Here is a 16,168-nt window from a genome sequence, read left to right on the forward strand (position 1 = left end):
TTACGTCTGAACGTATTTGATGTTGAACGTCGGTCTGGTTACTTATCTTTCAAATACTTCTTCACATATTCAACGAACGTCTTTGTTTTTTTTTCACATGTCATCGGAGGTGATAACGTATGTATTATGGTTATTTTTCAGGCTGGATTATTTATGACGTTTCTGATCTGGTCATATGGACTGGCCCTTGTGACATCATTAGCCTTCGAATCTCCCATGATGGGATTAGAAAAACTGGTGGTGGGTCGACGAGGCCGTTGACGACTGCACTTTGACCCCTGTCATTAAGCCTTCAATTATCACAAACACTTTTATCTGTATATTCTGTGTGTAGAGCCTTAAATATTGTTATGAACGAGTGTTAGTGTGAACTTGAATATCTAGGGCTTCACTTAACTGAAGTCGTAAATAATTATTTTGACGGTCTCAAGTAATTAATTTTTATTAATGAAACAAAGCATTGGTTGATTGTAATATGGTTTGTTTTTAATATATTATACAAAACGTAATGGAATTGAACAAAATTCACGTGTTTTTTTTATTTATATTTATGAGTTTTGTTTCTTCACAGTAATTGCTCCAAACCTTCTTACTAGATTCTAAACACTGAATCTTCCACTTAGAGGAACTCTGTTTATAACCACAGTTTATGTTTTTGGGTATGGATCTTTTGCTAAGTGCCCAAATATTTATCTCAGACTATAATAAAGAAAGAAAATAAATCAAACTTGTTCTTCACTGGATGAGTTACCTCATTCAAACTCAAGTAAAATCAGATCGTGTTTTACTACTAGACGTAACTTCGAGTTTGTTTGTTTTTATATTTCGTGCAAGGCTACACACGAGGACTATCTGTGCTTTCCACTCCTAATTTAATAATATAAGACTAGAGAAAACGTAACTTGTCAAAATTACCCACCGCTAACTTTTGGGCTACTCTTTTACAAACGACTAGTGAGATTGACCGTTACATTATAACGCTCCCACGGTTTAAAGAGAGCGAGAGCATATTTTGTGGATTGGAGATTAGAACCGGCAACCTTCAACTTGCGAGGTAAGTGCCCTAACTACTCGGCTCTGTCGGCGTCTCGAGTTTTCACCAAATCTCCATATTCTACAACAGCGATTATAAACCTCTTAGATGTGCGCATTTATTAAAGAATGTATTTTAGTTTTCAACGTCAACTCTGAAAATGAATTTTTTTTTTATGGTCCTGGACTGGATTTTACTGAAAGCAATTGTTAGGTTCTTATTTTTGATAAGATAAATGTATAAACAAGGATTTTTCAATTTTTGAAAGCTTTTAAATTACTTGGTTCGTTGCACTATTTTAAAGTTTGGATATATCTAGAAAAAAAATAATATTTGGATTTATTACGACTATTAGTTTAAAGTGTTTGGATATATTACAGACTATTCTTATGTTTGCACGCATTAAACAAAATTTACATATATTGAAGACCGGAACGGCCAGGTGGTTAAGGCACTCGACTCATAATGTGACGATCACGGGTTCGAGCCCCCGTCGCACCAAACATGTTCGCCCTTTCAGCCGTGGGTGCGTTATTATGTGATGGTCAATCCCACTATTTGTTGGTAAAAGAGTAGCCCAAGAGTTGACGGTGGGTGGTGATGACTAGCTGCCTTCCCTCTAGTCTTACACTGCAACATTAGGAACGGTTAGCGCAGATAGCTCTCCTGTAGCTTTGCGCAATTAAAAACAAACAAGCATATTTACGAACAATATTTTTTTACAATTACATGTTTTACAGTAACAACATGCATTATGGTGAACATATTTAGATATTTTAATTAGGAGTTTTGTGAATGACCAGAAAAAATGTTCATAACCTTTATTACGTTAAACATTCCGTTTCATAAATATCTCCGGAAACGACTTACAAAACAAATAAAATATCGATCGAAACCGCTGTTTCTAACAGCGCAGCACTTCAAAAAACAATGGCACAGCTGTTCGTACTCGTGGATTACTCAGGGATACGGTAGCTATGACGACGTTTTAATTTGTTTCACCTCGTTGCTATAGCAACGTGTTTTAGGCGATAAACTTGCAGAATACTGCACCCAAAATTTAAATTATTGTATGTTTTTAATAATTAAAAAAAAACCTCATCGAAACAGATTACAGCTGGCACAGTTTCGTGAATGTTGGCAATATATACACAGAAAATATATGTTACATGTTTAGTGACCGTAAAATAACTGGTCCTAAACATAAACAACACAAAAACCTTCCTGAGTCCTCGCGCTGTCCCATACAATCTAAAACATTATTTTGATATATTATTGCCGTCAGCTCTTCTTGAAGAAATGAATGAGAAAAACTGGAACGTATTGTTAGAAGATAAAAACAACAGAGAAATTAAAAACTGGATTTTGAAATTAGAAAATACCGTCACATTTGTGTTCATTACTCCAAAATTATACGACAAATTTTAGTGTTAATTTAAGAGGAAATTCCCAGGGCCGAATTAAGAATAGCCTAATTAGGCTGCAGCCTAGGGCCACGGTTATTCGGCGAACTCCGTACCAACTGCCCGTTTTAACATGGTACATGTAGGCCTAGCCCTACATGATTATAGGCCTACGTTGATAAAAGTTACATGTTTTTAAAAAGACATTTTTAACTGAATTAAGTAAAAAGGCACAACGATAGAAAAAATATTTATAAGGGTTCAACACTGTGCTTCAGAGCTTTGCATTATATTCAAAACATAAACTGTTGTTTAATTTGAGTCATAACTTGTACGTGCAGACCTGATTTTATACGCGATGTAGACCTATCGTTATAATGTTTTTAATTATAACACTTAGGCTATTTATTTAAAGTGAAACCACAAATCAGTAAACTGTAATGTATTATATCATTAACAAAATAAAATATACGTAATACACGTAAGCCTATAACACCGAATGCTATTGTAGAAACAAGTGCAAACAATTAATCAATATTTATAACGAGTAGGCTTGCCTATATTTTTAACATGTAAAATATTAAGCTTATTGTTTTCAAGATCCTGCTATTAAAAACTGTTAGGCTATTATTACTAACAAATCGCCAGTAAGAATATATTTATCGTAAAACTGCACGTAGAACTGTATATATGTTCGGCTTTGTCCCATCAATACGGTCCATGTAACACATTTAAGTAAATCTTAAGTAAAACAAACCAACACAGGCTTATTTCAGATACAATTAGGCCTACTATCCCCTAAATATCTTACTAAACACAAGCAGAGTTTAATATCCAGCTAAGTGAGGAACATATATTTAAAGAAAAGCTTATAAAATGTCTAAATGTTCTTTTAAATATTAGATTAATATCCGTAAAATAATTCTTAAAATAAAACAAATTAAAATTATGTTCTTAATGGAATAACAATTTTTAAAACATAAAAACAATAAAAATGCAACAAGTATAAGTTACAAGAAGTAACTAAGTTTCTTTATTAAACTATTCATACAGTCTCCCAGACTATTCTATCTTGACGTCTTCCTACAAACACTGTAGGAAGTGTTGAATCCTCATCTAGATCTTCTGACTTTAGTTAGGCTTAACAGAAGTTCAGCACATTAAAGGCAAGCTAACTACGATAATTTACAGAGGTAACTACAATGTCCTTTGAGAGGAGATAAAAGTAAGTCATCATAAGCGTCAGATGAAGAATGAGAAAGTGGACACACAATGAGAAGCCGTTTGTCTTGTGCAGGAACGACCGCAAAGCCCCCTAGAGTCGACATTTTCGTTTTATTGGAACTACCTAGGGCGATTACTATAATATTTCACTGATAATTGTTACTGGAGAAATATGTATATATACTGCTGGCCAACATCTTAAGGCTAGTGAGCATGAAGAAAAAATATGCATTTTGCGTTGTTAGACTCAACCACTTATTTGAGTTGAGCTTCAAAAGATGAAAATAAGAAAAGGGAAAATAAAAATAAAAACATTTTAAGGATTTAATAGGGAAAATGTGAATACTATGAAATTAGCCTAAATACTAGCTGGCCAAAAGTTTAAGACCATACTGAAACGAAGCGTTAATCGGTAAACACGTAACGAAATTTAGTCATTTGTGTTCAAGGATTAGTGTTGTCAACATCTCCCACTGACATCTCCTGTGTTACATTGGGTAAAAACATGGCAAAGGTTAAAAAGTTGACAGAGTTTGAACGTGGCACAATTGTTGAGCTGCAAAAGCAAGGGGTCTCTCAACGTGCCATGGCTGGTAAGATTGGGCGTAGTAAAACTGTTGTTGTAAATTTATTAACACTCCTACGAAAAGACGTTTCTAGTCCTGATTTCTCCAAGCCCGTTCCCCTGGCTGTGGTTTCGCTAGATAGTAGATAGGTACAGTGGGAATCTCGTTAATCCATTCATTAATGGATTTAAATGGCAATTTCATTTAAATACAAAATTATTAAACTAATATTAATAACCTTTCAAGTTGCTCTGGGGCCTATTAGGCCCCACTTTTCGTAGTAGTGTTAAAGACCCTGAGGGATACGGAACGAGAATTTCAAATGGTCGGGCCAAGAATATTTCGCCGGCGTTGAGCAGTAAGATTCGAGAGTTGTCCGCCAAGGCACCAGCCGATCGTCGAACCAGAATAAGGCCCTTACGGACGCAGAATGCAGCTCAAGAACAATAAGACAGCATTTACGAGAGAAAGGTTTTAAAAACCGTAAACGTCTTCAAAGGCCATGCCTTCGACACCACGAAACAGCTCGGTTAAACTTTGCTGAGAAGCAACAAACATGGGACGTAGAAAAGTGGACGAAGGGTTTGTTTCCTTATGAGAAAAAATATAACCTGGATATTCTAGATGGCTTCCAACGTTACTGGCACGATAAGAACATACACGTGATTTTTTTGGACCATCCAGCGTGTTCGCCCGAACTGAACCCCATTGAAAATGTTTGGGAAGTCTATAGAAATGGACGTCAGTTCCAAACAGTGCATGATTTTCGTAAAGTCATCTTCACCACTTGGAATAACATTCCAGCCAGTCTTCTGCAAACGCTTATATCGACCAAGCCAAAGCAAATGTTTGAAGTTATTCGCAATGACGTCTGTGCAACTCACTACTGAGATCTCTTGTTGGGCATTTCTTACCCTGTTCAGGACCTCTTTATGGTATGGTCTTAAACTTTTGACCAGCTAGTATTTAGGCTAATTTCATAGTGTTCACATTTTCCCTATTAAATGCTAAAAAAGTGTTTTTTTTATTTTCCCTTTTCTTATTTTCATCTATCGAAGCTCTACTCAAATAAGTGGTTGAATCTAACAACGCAAAATGCATATTTTTTCTGTATGTTCATTGGCTTTAAGATTTTGGCCAGCAGAGTATATCATTATATTAGATATGTGAATTCGCCCCATAATTGCTTCTGATCCAGGATCTTTTAACTCATACACTAATGGAGTAACACACTTTGTAACTTCAAAAGATACATTCAACTAAAATTATTTACTGCATAAGTTAAATGATGCGACAGTAATCATAGAAAATCACCTACTTTAATTGTATCTAGATGTCTCTTACAGTTGTAGGTTTACTGATGTCACTTCTAAGCCTTTTAAACCTTGAATCTTGTCATCTGTATGATATTTTCTAATTCTGTTGTGGTTAAGGCACTCGACTCGTTATCTGAGGGTCGCAGGTTCGAATCCCCGTCACACCAAATATAGTCGCCCTGTCAACCGTGGGGGCGTTATAATGTAATATTTTTATTTACTACTTCAGCATTGTTAGACCGAGGATGATACAGACTTCTAAAAATTTGTTTAATTCTCATAGCTTTACAAGTTACGTTCATCAGATGAGGTACAAACTATTTTTTTATTATTAGACACAAGTATCTTAGGAATATCATACCTACACAAGTACTCATTACTTAGTTTATTGACAAACCCCTTCCCGGTTTATTTGTTTAAGAGGGTATAATTCAACCCATATTACCTTTCTTAACTAATAAATAACTATTTCCTGTTCTAAATTTAGGACAAGATCTCGACTCCTAGTATTTCACCAAACTCTATTAGTTTAGTGCTTTGCACTAATCCAGCTGTTTGGTACTGATCAAATTTAGTGGTTTGACAAAAATGGCATGACAACACATAACCTTTAATGTATTTCCTCATGCCAGGCCAATTAATAACCATGTCTGGGTACTTTGTCTATTGTTTTCTGGACACGTAGGATAAGCTTTCGTTTTGAGGTCTTCACCAGATGGTTGGAACATCTCTGTTTTGTTAAGGTAATTCACTAGGATGTCTTCACCAGATTGTTAGAATACTGCTGGTTTGTTAAGGTAATTCGTTAGAATGTCTTCACCAGATGGTTGGATCGTCTCTGTTTTGTTAAGGTAATTCGTTAGCATGTCTTTACCAGATGGTTAAAACATCGCTGTTTTGTTTAACTTAGGTAATTCTCTAGGAGGTCTTCACTAGGTGGTTGAAATATCTGTTTTGTTAAGGTAATACACCAGAAGGTTTTTGTCAGGTGATTGGAATACCTCATATTTTCTAGGATAATTCACCAGGCGTTTGGAATATTTCTGTTTTCCTTCACTACGCAGTTGTAATATCTTTGTTTTCTTCAGGTAACTCACAAGGTGTTTGGAATATCTCTGTTTTCTTAAGGTAACTCACAAGGTGTTTGGAATATCTCTGTTTTGTTCAGGTATTTTACTAGGTGATTGGAATATCTCTGTTTTGTTAAGGTATTTTACTAGGTGATTGGAGTTTGTTTTCTTAAAATATTACACCAGGTGTTTGGAGTCTGTTTGGTCAAGGTATTTCACCAGGTGATTGGAGTCTGTTTGGTTAAGGTATTTCACCAGGTGACTGGAGTCTGTTTGGTTAAAGTATTTCACCAGGTGATTGGAGTCTGTTTTGTTAAGATATTTCACCAGGTGATTGACGTCTGTTCTGTTAAGGTATTTCACCAGGTAATTGAAATTTGTTTGGTTAAGGTAATTCACCAGGTGATTGGAGTCTGTTTTGTTAAGGTATTTCACCAAATGATTGACGTCTGTTTGGTTAAGATATTTCACCAGGTGATTGGAGTCTGTTTGGTTAAGATATTTCACCAGGTGATTGACGTCTGTTTGGTTAAGATATTTCACCAGGTGATTGACGTCTGTTTGGTTAAGATATTTCACCAGGTGATTGGAGTCTGTTTGGTTAAGATATTTCACCAGGTGATTGACGTCTGTTTGGTTGAGGTATTTCACCAGGTAATTGGAGTCTGTTTGGTTAAGATATTTCACCAGGTAATTGGAAACTTCAGAATGAGATTATTAGATCCGTCCAAGAAATATTTTAATGGTGAACAACCTATAATGCATCCAATAAAACTTACTAGTAAACATTGCAACAAAATAGAAAATGGGCAGTTTAGGTTTAGAAAACTAAGCGTGTTTATTTCATTGAAAACAAATAATATCGCTTATTTGAATAATAACTTTAATATCCCAGTCCAGGTGCTCTGCTTTACCATTAGTGACAAATATTTTTTTCTAAAGTGAACCTGTTCAACGATTCACCGATGTGTGTGTATGCTTACGATGATAACATACATGGTTTCTATACTCGTGGTAAACAGAGCACTGATAACTCTTTGTGTATTTTTTGTTGAATAATACCCAAACCAAACCAGTGTAAGTTCAGATGAATCACTTGGTTTGGCAAGAAAAACTTGCCAATTAGGTGAAGAATCTAGAAGCACGACTGGTGTCCAAAGATTCCCTGTAGTTTTTGTTATGCAACATAATAAAAAATCAAATACAACCCTGTACCTTGTTGACTGAGGTTATCTTACAACTTTTTGACAAAAGGTGTCTTACAGTTTTGTAATTTGTTGACTGAAGATATATTACAGCTCATGGCCCAGCATGGCCAGGTGGGTTAAGGCGTTCGACTCGTAATCTGAGGGTCGCGGGTTCGAATCCCTGTCGCACCAAACATACTCGCCCTTTCAGTCGTGGGGGTGTACAATGTTACGGTCAATCCCACTATTCGTTGGTAAAAGAGTAGCCCAAGAGTTGGCGGTGGGTGGTGATGACTACCTGCATTCCTTCTCGTTTTATACTGCTAAATTAGGAACGGCTAGTACAGATAGCCCTCGTGTAGATTTGCGCGAGATTCCAAAACAAACAAACAAATCTTACGACTCTGTAACTTGTTGAGTGAAGTTGTCTTAAACTTTATAACTTATCGACTGAAGTTATCTTACAGTTTTGTAATTTGTTGATTGGTGTTTTCTTACAACTTTGCAACTTGTTGACTGAGGTTATTTCCCTTTAGCAGATCTTGAATATGTTGACAGAATTGTAAAAATGTATTGTGAAGTTAAACATACACACTTTGTTCGTAACAATGGTAACTCTAAAAAAAGACAGTTTGTACTCACTCGTTTATTGTAATTTGTATGGTTCTTAGACTAACATAAACCATTAATATACGTGAATTATAAAACAATTATAAATTGTTTTCATGTTTTCATTTTATCAACAGTAAATGTGACTGAAATCAAGTCTGTAACAATCTAAATAACTAAAGAAAATTCAATTGTAGAGAACTTATAATATATTTCGCTGTTTTTAACGAAAGGTTCAATTTAATCTAACATACAAGTTATTTTATATACATTAAATTCCTCACAGTTCTCTTTGTGTTCGGTTGAATTACCCATGACAATGAATAGATTAGTAGTGGCTCTACCTTCCAGAACATTACAGAATTCGTTCAATTCTCTTTGGATTATTTGCTCATTAAATTTGAAAACTTTTAATCTCAGCTTTAATTATATGTACTACAGATGTGTATTTCCTTGGGGATTTATATAACTTGTGGACCCAAAATAATTAATTCATTAGATTACTATGTGTTTCAGATAGCACACGAAAATCTGTATGAAGCCTCTTGTTTCCATATAAACTGTAGCTTCATCAGTAAGAACTGGACAACGTATTTACTACGCATTAAACTATTTATTTGGTTACGTCTTTTGTTTCGTAATAACACTAAATATTAAGTTTTGTTTTGAGTCTCACGAGTTCACGAATTTCATCTTCAGCTTTATTTTTAAAATTTGTTGTTTTTTTTACTTTTAAATTTTCGTTTTCGTACCATTTACCAGAACTGACTCCATCTCCATAAAAGTCAATGTGGAGATCACCAGTCAATGACATGAGTCAGTGTGGAGATCACCAGTCAATGACATGAGTCAATGTGGAGATCACCAGTCAATGACATGAGTCAGTGTGGAGATCACCAGTCAATGACATGAGTCAGTGTGGAGATCACCAGTCAATGACATGAGTCAGTGTGGAGATCACCAGTCAATGACATGAGTCAGTGTGGAGATCACCAGTCAATGACATGAGTCAGTGTGGAGATCACCAGTCAATGACATGAGTCAATGTGGAGATCACCAGTCAATGACATGAGTCAGTGTGGAGATCACCAGTCAATGACATGAGTCAGTGTGGAGATCACCAGTCAATGACATGATATATTCTTTAAGATTGGTAATATGAATTTTTAAACCAGACTGAAATCTCCAGGGTGCACGGCCAATCTCAGCTCTCCTACCGACAATCCTGCCGTTTATGGAAGACCTAAAAGGTTCCAATAAAACTAAGGTTCTACAGTTTGTATCGTAACAAAGAATGTATGTATACCAAACAAGAGACCCGTAAGATTTACAAATGTATAGAAAACTTCCTCGCGCAACGAGAACGGTAAAACAGTTGAATGGTTATCTGGACAGTGACAACAAAGACGAAATGGACCTTCAGCATTGGCATGTCTATGCCAGATGACGGTCCTCTGAGTGAGATAATGTTTTCATTTATTGTTTTTCTGCACGTGAAATTCTTCACGTTTTTCTTTGTATATCTGCTCAGTTTGTTTAGTATATAAATGGTTTTGTATTTTAGGGCTTAATCTTGGATCATTCACGATCAGAATACAGGTGGCGCTAACAACGATAGAATAAGCATACGTTTGTAACATCTTCAATTACTTCAAAATATTTACCGTAGTTCATACCATGTACTCAGCCAATCATTCCTTGAGTGTATCTGTCCATATTATGTGTTGGGCTGTATTACATCATTTTGTGGTAAATATATTTGTTCAAGTGCCGTGTTGAACTGGATTACAATACCTTGTGGTAAATGTCTTTGTTAAAGTGACATGTTAGGCTGCAAAACAATTCTTTATGGTAAATGATTTTTTCATCTTACGCGTTGGGTTGTATTACACGTTTTGTTTATTAAACAACATTAGAAAAACAACAAGCATTTCTCAGAAAATTTCCAAAACATCAAACTTACGGTTTTAGAACTGACTGATAACAGTGAAAAATATTAAATGTTTTAAAATAAAATAAAGTACTTTGTGACAGGATTTATCAACAAGTGCTTTGTGACAGGATTTATCAACAAGTGCTTTGTGTTAACATAATAACAATGTACTTGTTTGTACGGTTTATGTACCAGAACTTTGTATTCACATAATAATAATCTACTCCTTTTTAAGTTTATCTACCATAGTTTTGTGTTCACATAATAATAACGTACTTGTTAGTACGATTTATCTACCATAGTTTTGTGTTTACATAATAATAACGTACTTGTTAATACGGTTTATCTACCATAGTTTTGTGTTCAGATAACAATAATGAACTAGTTAATACGGTTTATCTACCATAGTTTTGTGTTCACATAATAATAACGTACTTGTTAATACGGTTTATCTACCATAGTTTTGTGTTCAGATAACAATAATGAACTAGTTAATACGGTTTATCTACCATAGTTTTGTGTTCAGATAACAATAATGAACTAGTTAATACGGTTTATCTACCATAGTTTTGTGTTCACATAATAATAACGAACTAGTTAATACGGTTTATCTTCCATAGTTTTGTGTTCAGATAACAATAATGAACTAGTTAATACGGTTTATCTACCATAGTTTTGTGTTCACATAATAATAACGAACTAGTTAATACGGTTTACTTCCATAGTTTTGTGTTCAGATAATAATAATGAACTAGTTAATACGGTTTATTTACCATAGTTTTGTGTTCACATAATAATAATGAACTAGTTAATACGGTTTATCTACCATAGTTTTGTGTTCAGATAACAATAATGAACTATTTAAGATGGTTTATCTATCATTATTTTGTTACTAATGTTTTTCTGAGACATGTTGGTACTTTTTAATGTATAATTAATGACTTAAGGCTTGCATGTTTTTATAATATGTAAGATCAACTATATCCTTCAGACATAATTTCATGTGAGGTGTTCGATTCAGCTGTAGATTTTCTGCTAAACCAGTAACTCAATATAAGACATAATTTTGAAAGATCAATGGATAGTTTGAAAAATTCAAAACTTATCTGTTGCTTTTTCAAGTTTGTTTTTTTTCCTCGCGTTTCATTTCTATCTCAAATCGATTCAGTCCAACTTCTTAGCTGGATAGACTCTACGAACGATACTGGGTACATTCAGTTTGATGAATTCAGCCTGCAGATGGCAGTATACACATCGGGTCGTACCGTTGCAGGTAGACAGATAATCGTCAGTTATTCAACCCGGTAGAGAACATTTCGTTACCTCGTTGTAGATCATGAGATATCACAGGTGAAAACAGGGAAGACGACAAGTTGGGTATTTGTTATTTATTTATCACGTATAAATTTCCATGGGGAAGAAACAGAGTAAGCTGGGAAGTGACGTAGTGTCGAGACTTGTCAAGGAGACTTACTGTAAGTATTACCTAGTCTAAGAAACCAGAACTAATACCTGGCATGCTATAGTGATCGATAGGTTACAAGAATAGAAATGATATTTTTGTAATTCATTAAAATCTGTTGAAGCAGTGAAAATTGTGAGAAATGGACTGACACCAGCCACGATCCATACCATTCTGAGGTATAAGACAATTATAATAATTAAATAACATTATACTCTCAGATACACCACAAAAAGTACAAACTAGTAGTTGTATTTATCAAATTAATCTGGCGTGATGCTGTTATTTATATAATGTTTTATTCTGATATTATGTTTGTAATTTAAAGGTATTTTCCTGTTCTGTACACTTACAAGTGATAGATGTGACGTTTATAGTAACGATGGTTCTGTCGCTGCTTGAAAGTTAAGATACAGTGTTATTTAATAACAATATTCACAGATCTGGTATAATTATCCAATTCTTTACTGTAATTTTTGAAAAATAAAATACACAATATTGCATGTTAGTGAATAACCTAGAAACATTGAGAACTTTTGGTATTTTTCTTTCTTAAAAAACAAATAGTGTTTCGATTTATAAATATAAAATATGACGATACATCAGATGTAAGTCACTGTTCAGTTGTCATGTCAAATACAGGTTAATGAAAGTCACCTGAGATCTGATTTATCCTTTGTTGTCTCGAAACATTTAAATTAATCAGATATCAGTTGATGTTAGATTGGCTACAAACATGTCAGGTATAGAATATTGGTTAATTACTTGGCACTCTTTAGACATTGTTTGGAAGCATTGAGGTAAATTAGATAGCAGTTTTTGTTAGATTGGCTACAGAAATGGCAGATATAGAAACTGATCAGTGAGAAAAAAATCCAGTTTACAGTATCTCTTACTATATTTTTAAGAAAGGTGTATCAGGAGACCAGTTAGAGAACGTTCTATGGTACATCTTTTAGCTTCAATGATGAGCGTTGAGGCAGTGAATTTTGCTAAGAAAGAAGGCTTACCTAACTTTACTAACATTTCCATAGCAAGTATAAGAATCCATTTCTCATTAGGTCAGTTAACAGTGTGCCCGTTTTAAACTGCTACTTATTACCTATTGATACATTTGTAACTAATGTTTTGTGATACGACATACCGCATTTATGGTATATGGCTTTAACTATGTATGTGTTCATATAAATGTGAGTGCAGCACTTACAACTTATACTAATGTTGCTGTGATGTTAGTGGAAGCACTTATACATTTATATTGTTGTTTATAACAGCTTACAGCTGCTCATAGCTATTGTGCTTTGTTAGGCTTAAGGTTAACTTGTTAATGATAAAGCCTTTATAAACATGCTTAATACATTAAGTGTTACTAATCAAATTAATATGTATATATATATATATGTATATTATAGTTAGTAGGCTTAAAGCCAACTTTTCAATCATAAATATTTTATAAACATGCTCAAGAGAATAAGCGTTACTAATCAAAAGTGGAAAATTATACATATATGTATCATAGTTATTAGGCTTAAGGCCAACTTCTTAACCCTAAGTACTTTATAATTGTGGTTGACATAGCGTTAGTAATCGTATGTTAAGCAATATATATATATATATATTATGGGTATTAAGTTTGAGACCAATTTTTTAACTATTATTACTTTATAATTTCTTAATTTCTGTTATTAGGTAAAGCGTTACTTACCGTATCTTCAGGATTATTGCGGTTATGATACGCTTAAGGTTAATTTATAATTGTAAAGGCTTTATAACATGCTGACTAGGCTTAGAACTGTTGTGGTTGAACAGTCAGGCTTAAACTAAATATTACGTGTGGACTCGTATGTCCTTTTTATGATACACAGACTGAAATAACACAAAAAACAACAAACTTAAGATGAAATATATCTTGTTTCAAGCGCCGCAACCATCGTTAAATCAAAATTCAAGTTTGGATTTATTTTTTATAGCGCAATGACAGTCTGTAACTATAATATTTGGCTATAGCGAATGCTTCGAGTGTGAGCTGGTCGTGCTTGTCCTGATTGGATGATCGGATTTCTTAACTACGTGCTTCGAAAGGGAAAAGTTATGCAGTATGATATTCGTACACAAATAGTCTTTAACACGATAAAGATTTTTCTCGGTTAGAGAGATTTTAAATTCTCAAATTTGAAAGACAACCTTTTTCTGAGTTATTACGAAAACGGAATGAATTTTCGAAGAAAGCAAATAACACTGACACGTTTAATTAGCTCTTTCTAAACTTTAACGCTTTGTTTCAGTTCTCTACATGTAACAGTTTAATTAGCTCTTTCTAAACTTTAACACTTTGTTTCATTTTTTTTACATGTAACAGTTTAATCAACTATTTCTAAACTTTAACACTTTGTTTCATTTTTTTACATGTAGCAGTTTAATCAACTATTTCTAAACTTTAACACTTTGTTTCAGTTCTATACATGTAACAGTTTAATTATCTCTTTCTAAACTTTAACACCTTGTTTCAGTTCTCTACACGTAACAGTTTAATTATCTCTTTCTAAACTTTAACACTTTGTTTCAGTTCTCTATCTGTAACAGTTTAATTAGCTCTTTCTAAACTTTAACACTTTGTTTCATTTTTTTACATGTAACAGTTTAATCAACTATTTCTAAACTTTAACACTTTGTTTCATTTTTTTACATGTAACAGTTTAATCAACTATTTCTAAACTTTAACAGGTTGTTTCATTTTTTTACATGTAACAGTTTAATCAACTATTTCTAAACTTTAACACTTTGTTTCAGTTCTATACATGTAACAGTTTAATTATCTCTTTCTAAACTTTAACACCTTGTTTCAGTTCTCTACACGTAACAGTTTAATTATCTCTTTCTAAACTTTAACACTTTGTTGTAGTTCTCTATCTGTAACAGTTTAATTAGCTCTTTCTAAACTTTAACACTTTGTTTCAGTTCTCTACATGTAACAGTTTAATTATCTCTTTCTAAACTTTAACACTTTGTTTCAGTTCTCCACGTGTAACAGTTTAATTAGCTTTTTCTAAACTTTAACACTTTGTTTCAGTTCTCCACGTGTAACAGTTTAATTAGCTTTTTCTAAACTTTAACACTTTGTTTCAGTTCTCCACGTGTAACAGTTTAATTAGCTCTTTCTAAACTTTAACACCTTGTTTCAGTTCTCTACATGTAACAGTTTAATTAGCTCTTTCTAAACTTTAACACTTTGTTTCAGTTCTCTACATGTAACAGTTTAATTAGCTCTTTCTAAACTTTAACACTTTGTTTCAGTTCTCTACATGTAACAGTTTAATTATCTCTTTCTAAACTTTAACACTTTGTTTCAGTTCTCCACGTGTAACAGTTTAATTAGCTTTTTCTAAACTTTAACACTTTGTTTCAGTTCTCCACGTGTAACAGTTTAATTAGCTCTTTCTAAACTTTAACACCTTGTTTCAGTTCTCTACATGTAACAGTTTAATTAGCTCTTTCTAAACTTTAACACTTTGTTTCAGTTCTCTACATGTAACAGTTTAATTAGCTCTTTCTAAACTTTAACACTTTGTTTCAGTTCTCTACATGTAACAGTTTAATTAGCTCTTTCTAAACTTTAACACTTTGTTTCAGTTCTCTACATGTAACAGTTTAATTATCTCTTTCTAAACTTTAACACTTTGTTTCAGTTCTCCACGTGTAACAGTTTAATTAGCTTTTCTAAACTTTAACACTTTGTTTCAGTTCTCCACGTGTAACAGTTTAATTAGCTCTTTCTAAACTTTAACACCTTGTTTCAGTTCTCTACATGTAACAGTTTAATTAGCTCTTTCTAAACTTTAACACTTTGTTTCAGTTCTCTACATGTAACAGTTTAATTAGCTCTTTCTAAACTTTAACACCTTGTTTCAGTTCTCTACATGTAACAGTTTAATTAGCTCTTTCTAAACTTTAACACTTTGTTTCACTTCTCTATCTGTAACAGTTTAATTAGCTCTTTCTAAACTTTAACACTTTGTTTCAGTTCTCTACATGTAACAGTTTAATTATCTCTTTCTAAACTTTAACACTTTGTTTCAGTTCTCCACGTGTAACAGTTTAATTAGCTTTTTCTAAACTTTAACACATTGTTTCAGTTCTCCACGTGTAACAGTTTAATTAGCTTTTTCTAAACTTTAACACTTTGTTTCAGTTCTCCACGTGTAACAGTTTAATTAGCTTTTTCTAAACTTTAACACCTTGTTTCAGTTCTCCACGTGTAACAGTTTAATTAGCTCTTTCTAATCTTTAACCCTTTGTTTCAGTTTCTCTAAGTGTAACAGTTTAATTAGCTCTTTCTAATCTTTAACCCTTTGTTTCAGTTTCTCT

At 33.5% G+C, this 16,168-nt stretch overlaps 2 protein-coding genes across 4 annotated transcripts in view; both read left to right on the forward strand.

Annotated features, from left to right (window-relative positions):
• The window catches only part of LOC143228703 (nose resistant to fluoxetine protein 6-like), a 35,309-nt gene extending 34,571 nt beyond the window's left edge, over window positions 1-738 (forward strand). For all 3 annotated transcript variants that reach the window (XM_076459981.1, XM_076459982.1, XM_076459983.1), the window contains one exon: window positions 142-738. In XM_076459981.1, the coding sequence (XP_076316096.1) occupies window positions 142-261 (120 nt within the window). In that variant the 3' untranslated portion in view covers window positions 262-738. The remainder of the gene's footprint in view (window positions 1-141) is intronic.
• A 10,858-nt stretch (window positions 739-11,596) lies between these two features.
• The window catches only part of LOC143228000 (frequenin-1-like), a 97,293-nt gene continuing 92,721 nt past the window's right edge, over window positions 11,597-16,168 (forward strand). Inside the window, exon 1 of the mRNA XM_076459350.1 lies at window positions 11,597-11,816. Coding sequence (XP_076315465.1) covers window positions 11,753-11,816 — 64 coding nt within the window. The 5' untranslated portion in view covers window positions 11,597-11,752. The remainder of the gene's footprint in view (window positions 11,817-16,168) is intronic.

This window comes from Tachypleus tridentatus, chromosome 10 (assembly GCF_004210375.1).
Source record: "Tachypleus tridentatus isolate NWPU-2018 chromosome 10, ASM421037v1, whole genome shotgun sequence".
In the NCBI taxonomy this organism is placed as follows: Eukaryota; Metazoa; Arthropoda; class Merostomata; order Xiphosura; family Limulidae; genus Tachypleus; species Tachypleus tridentatus.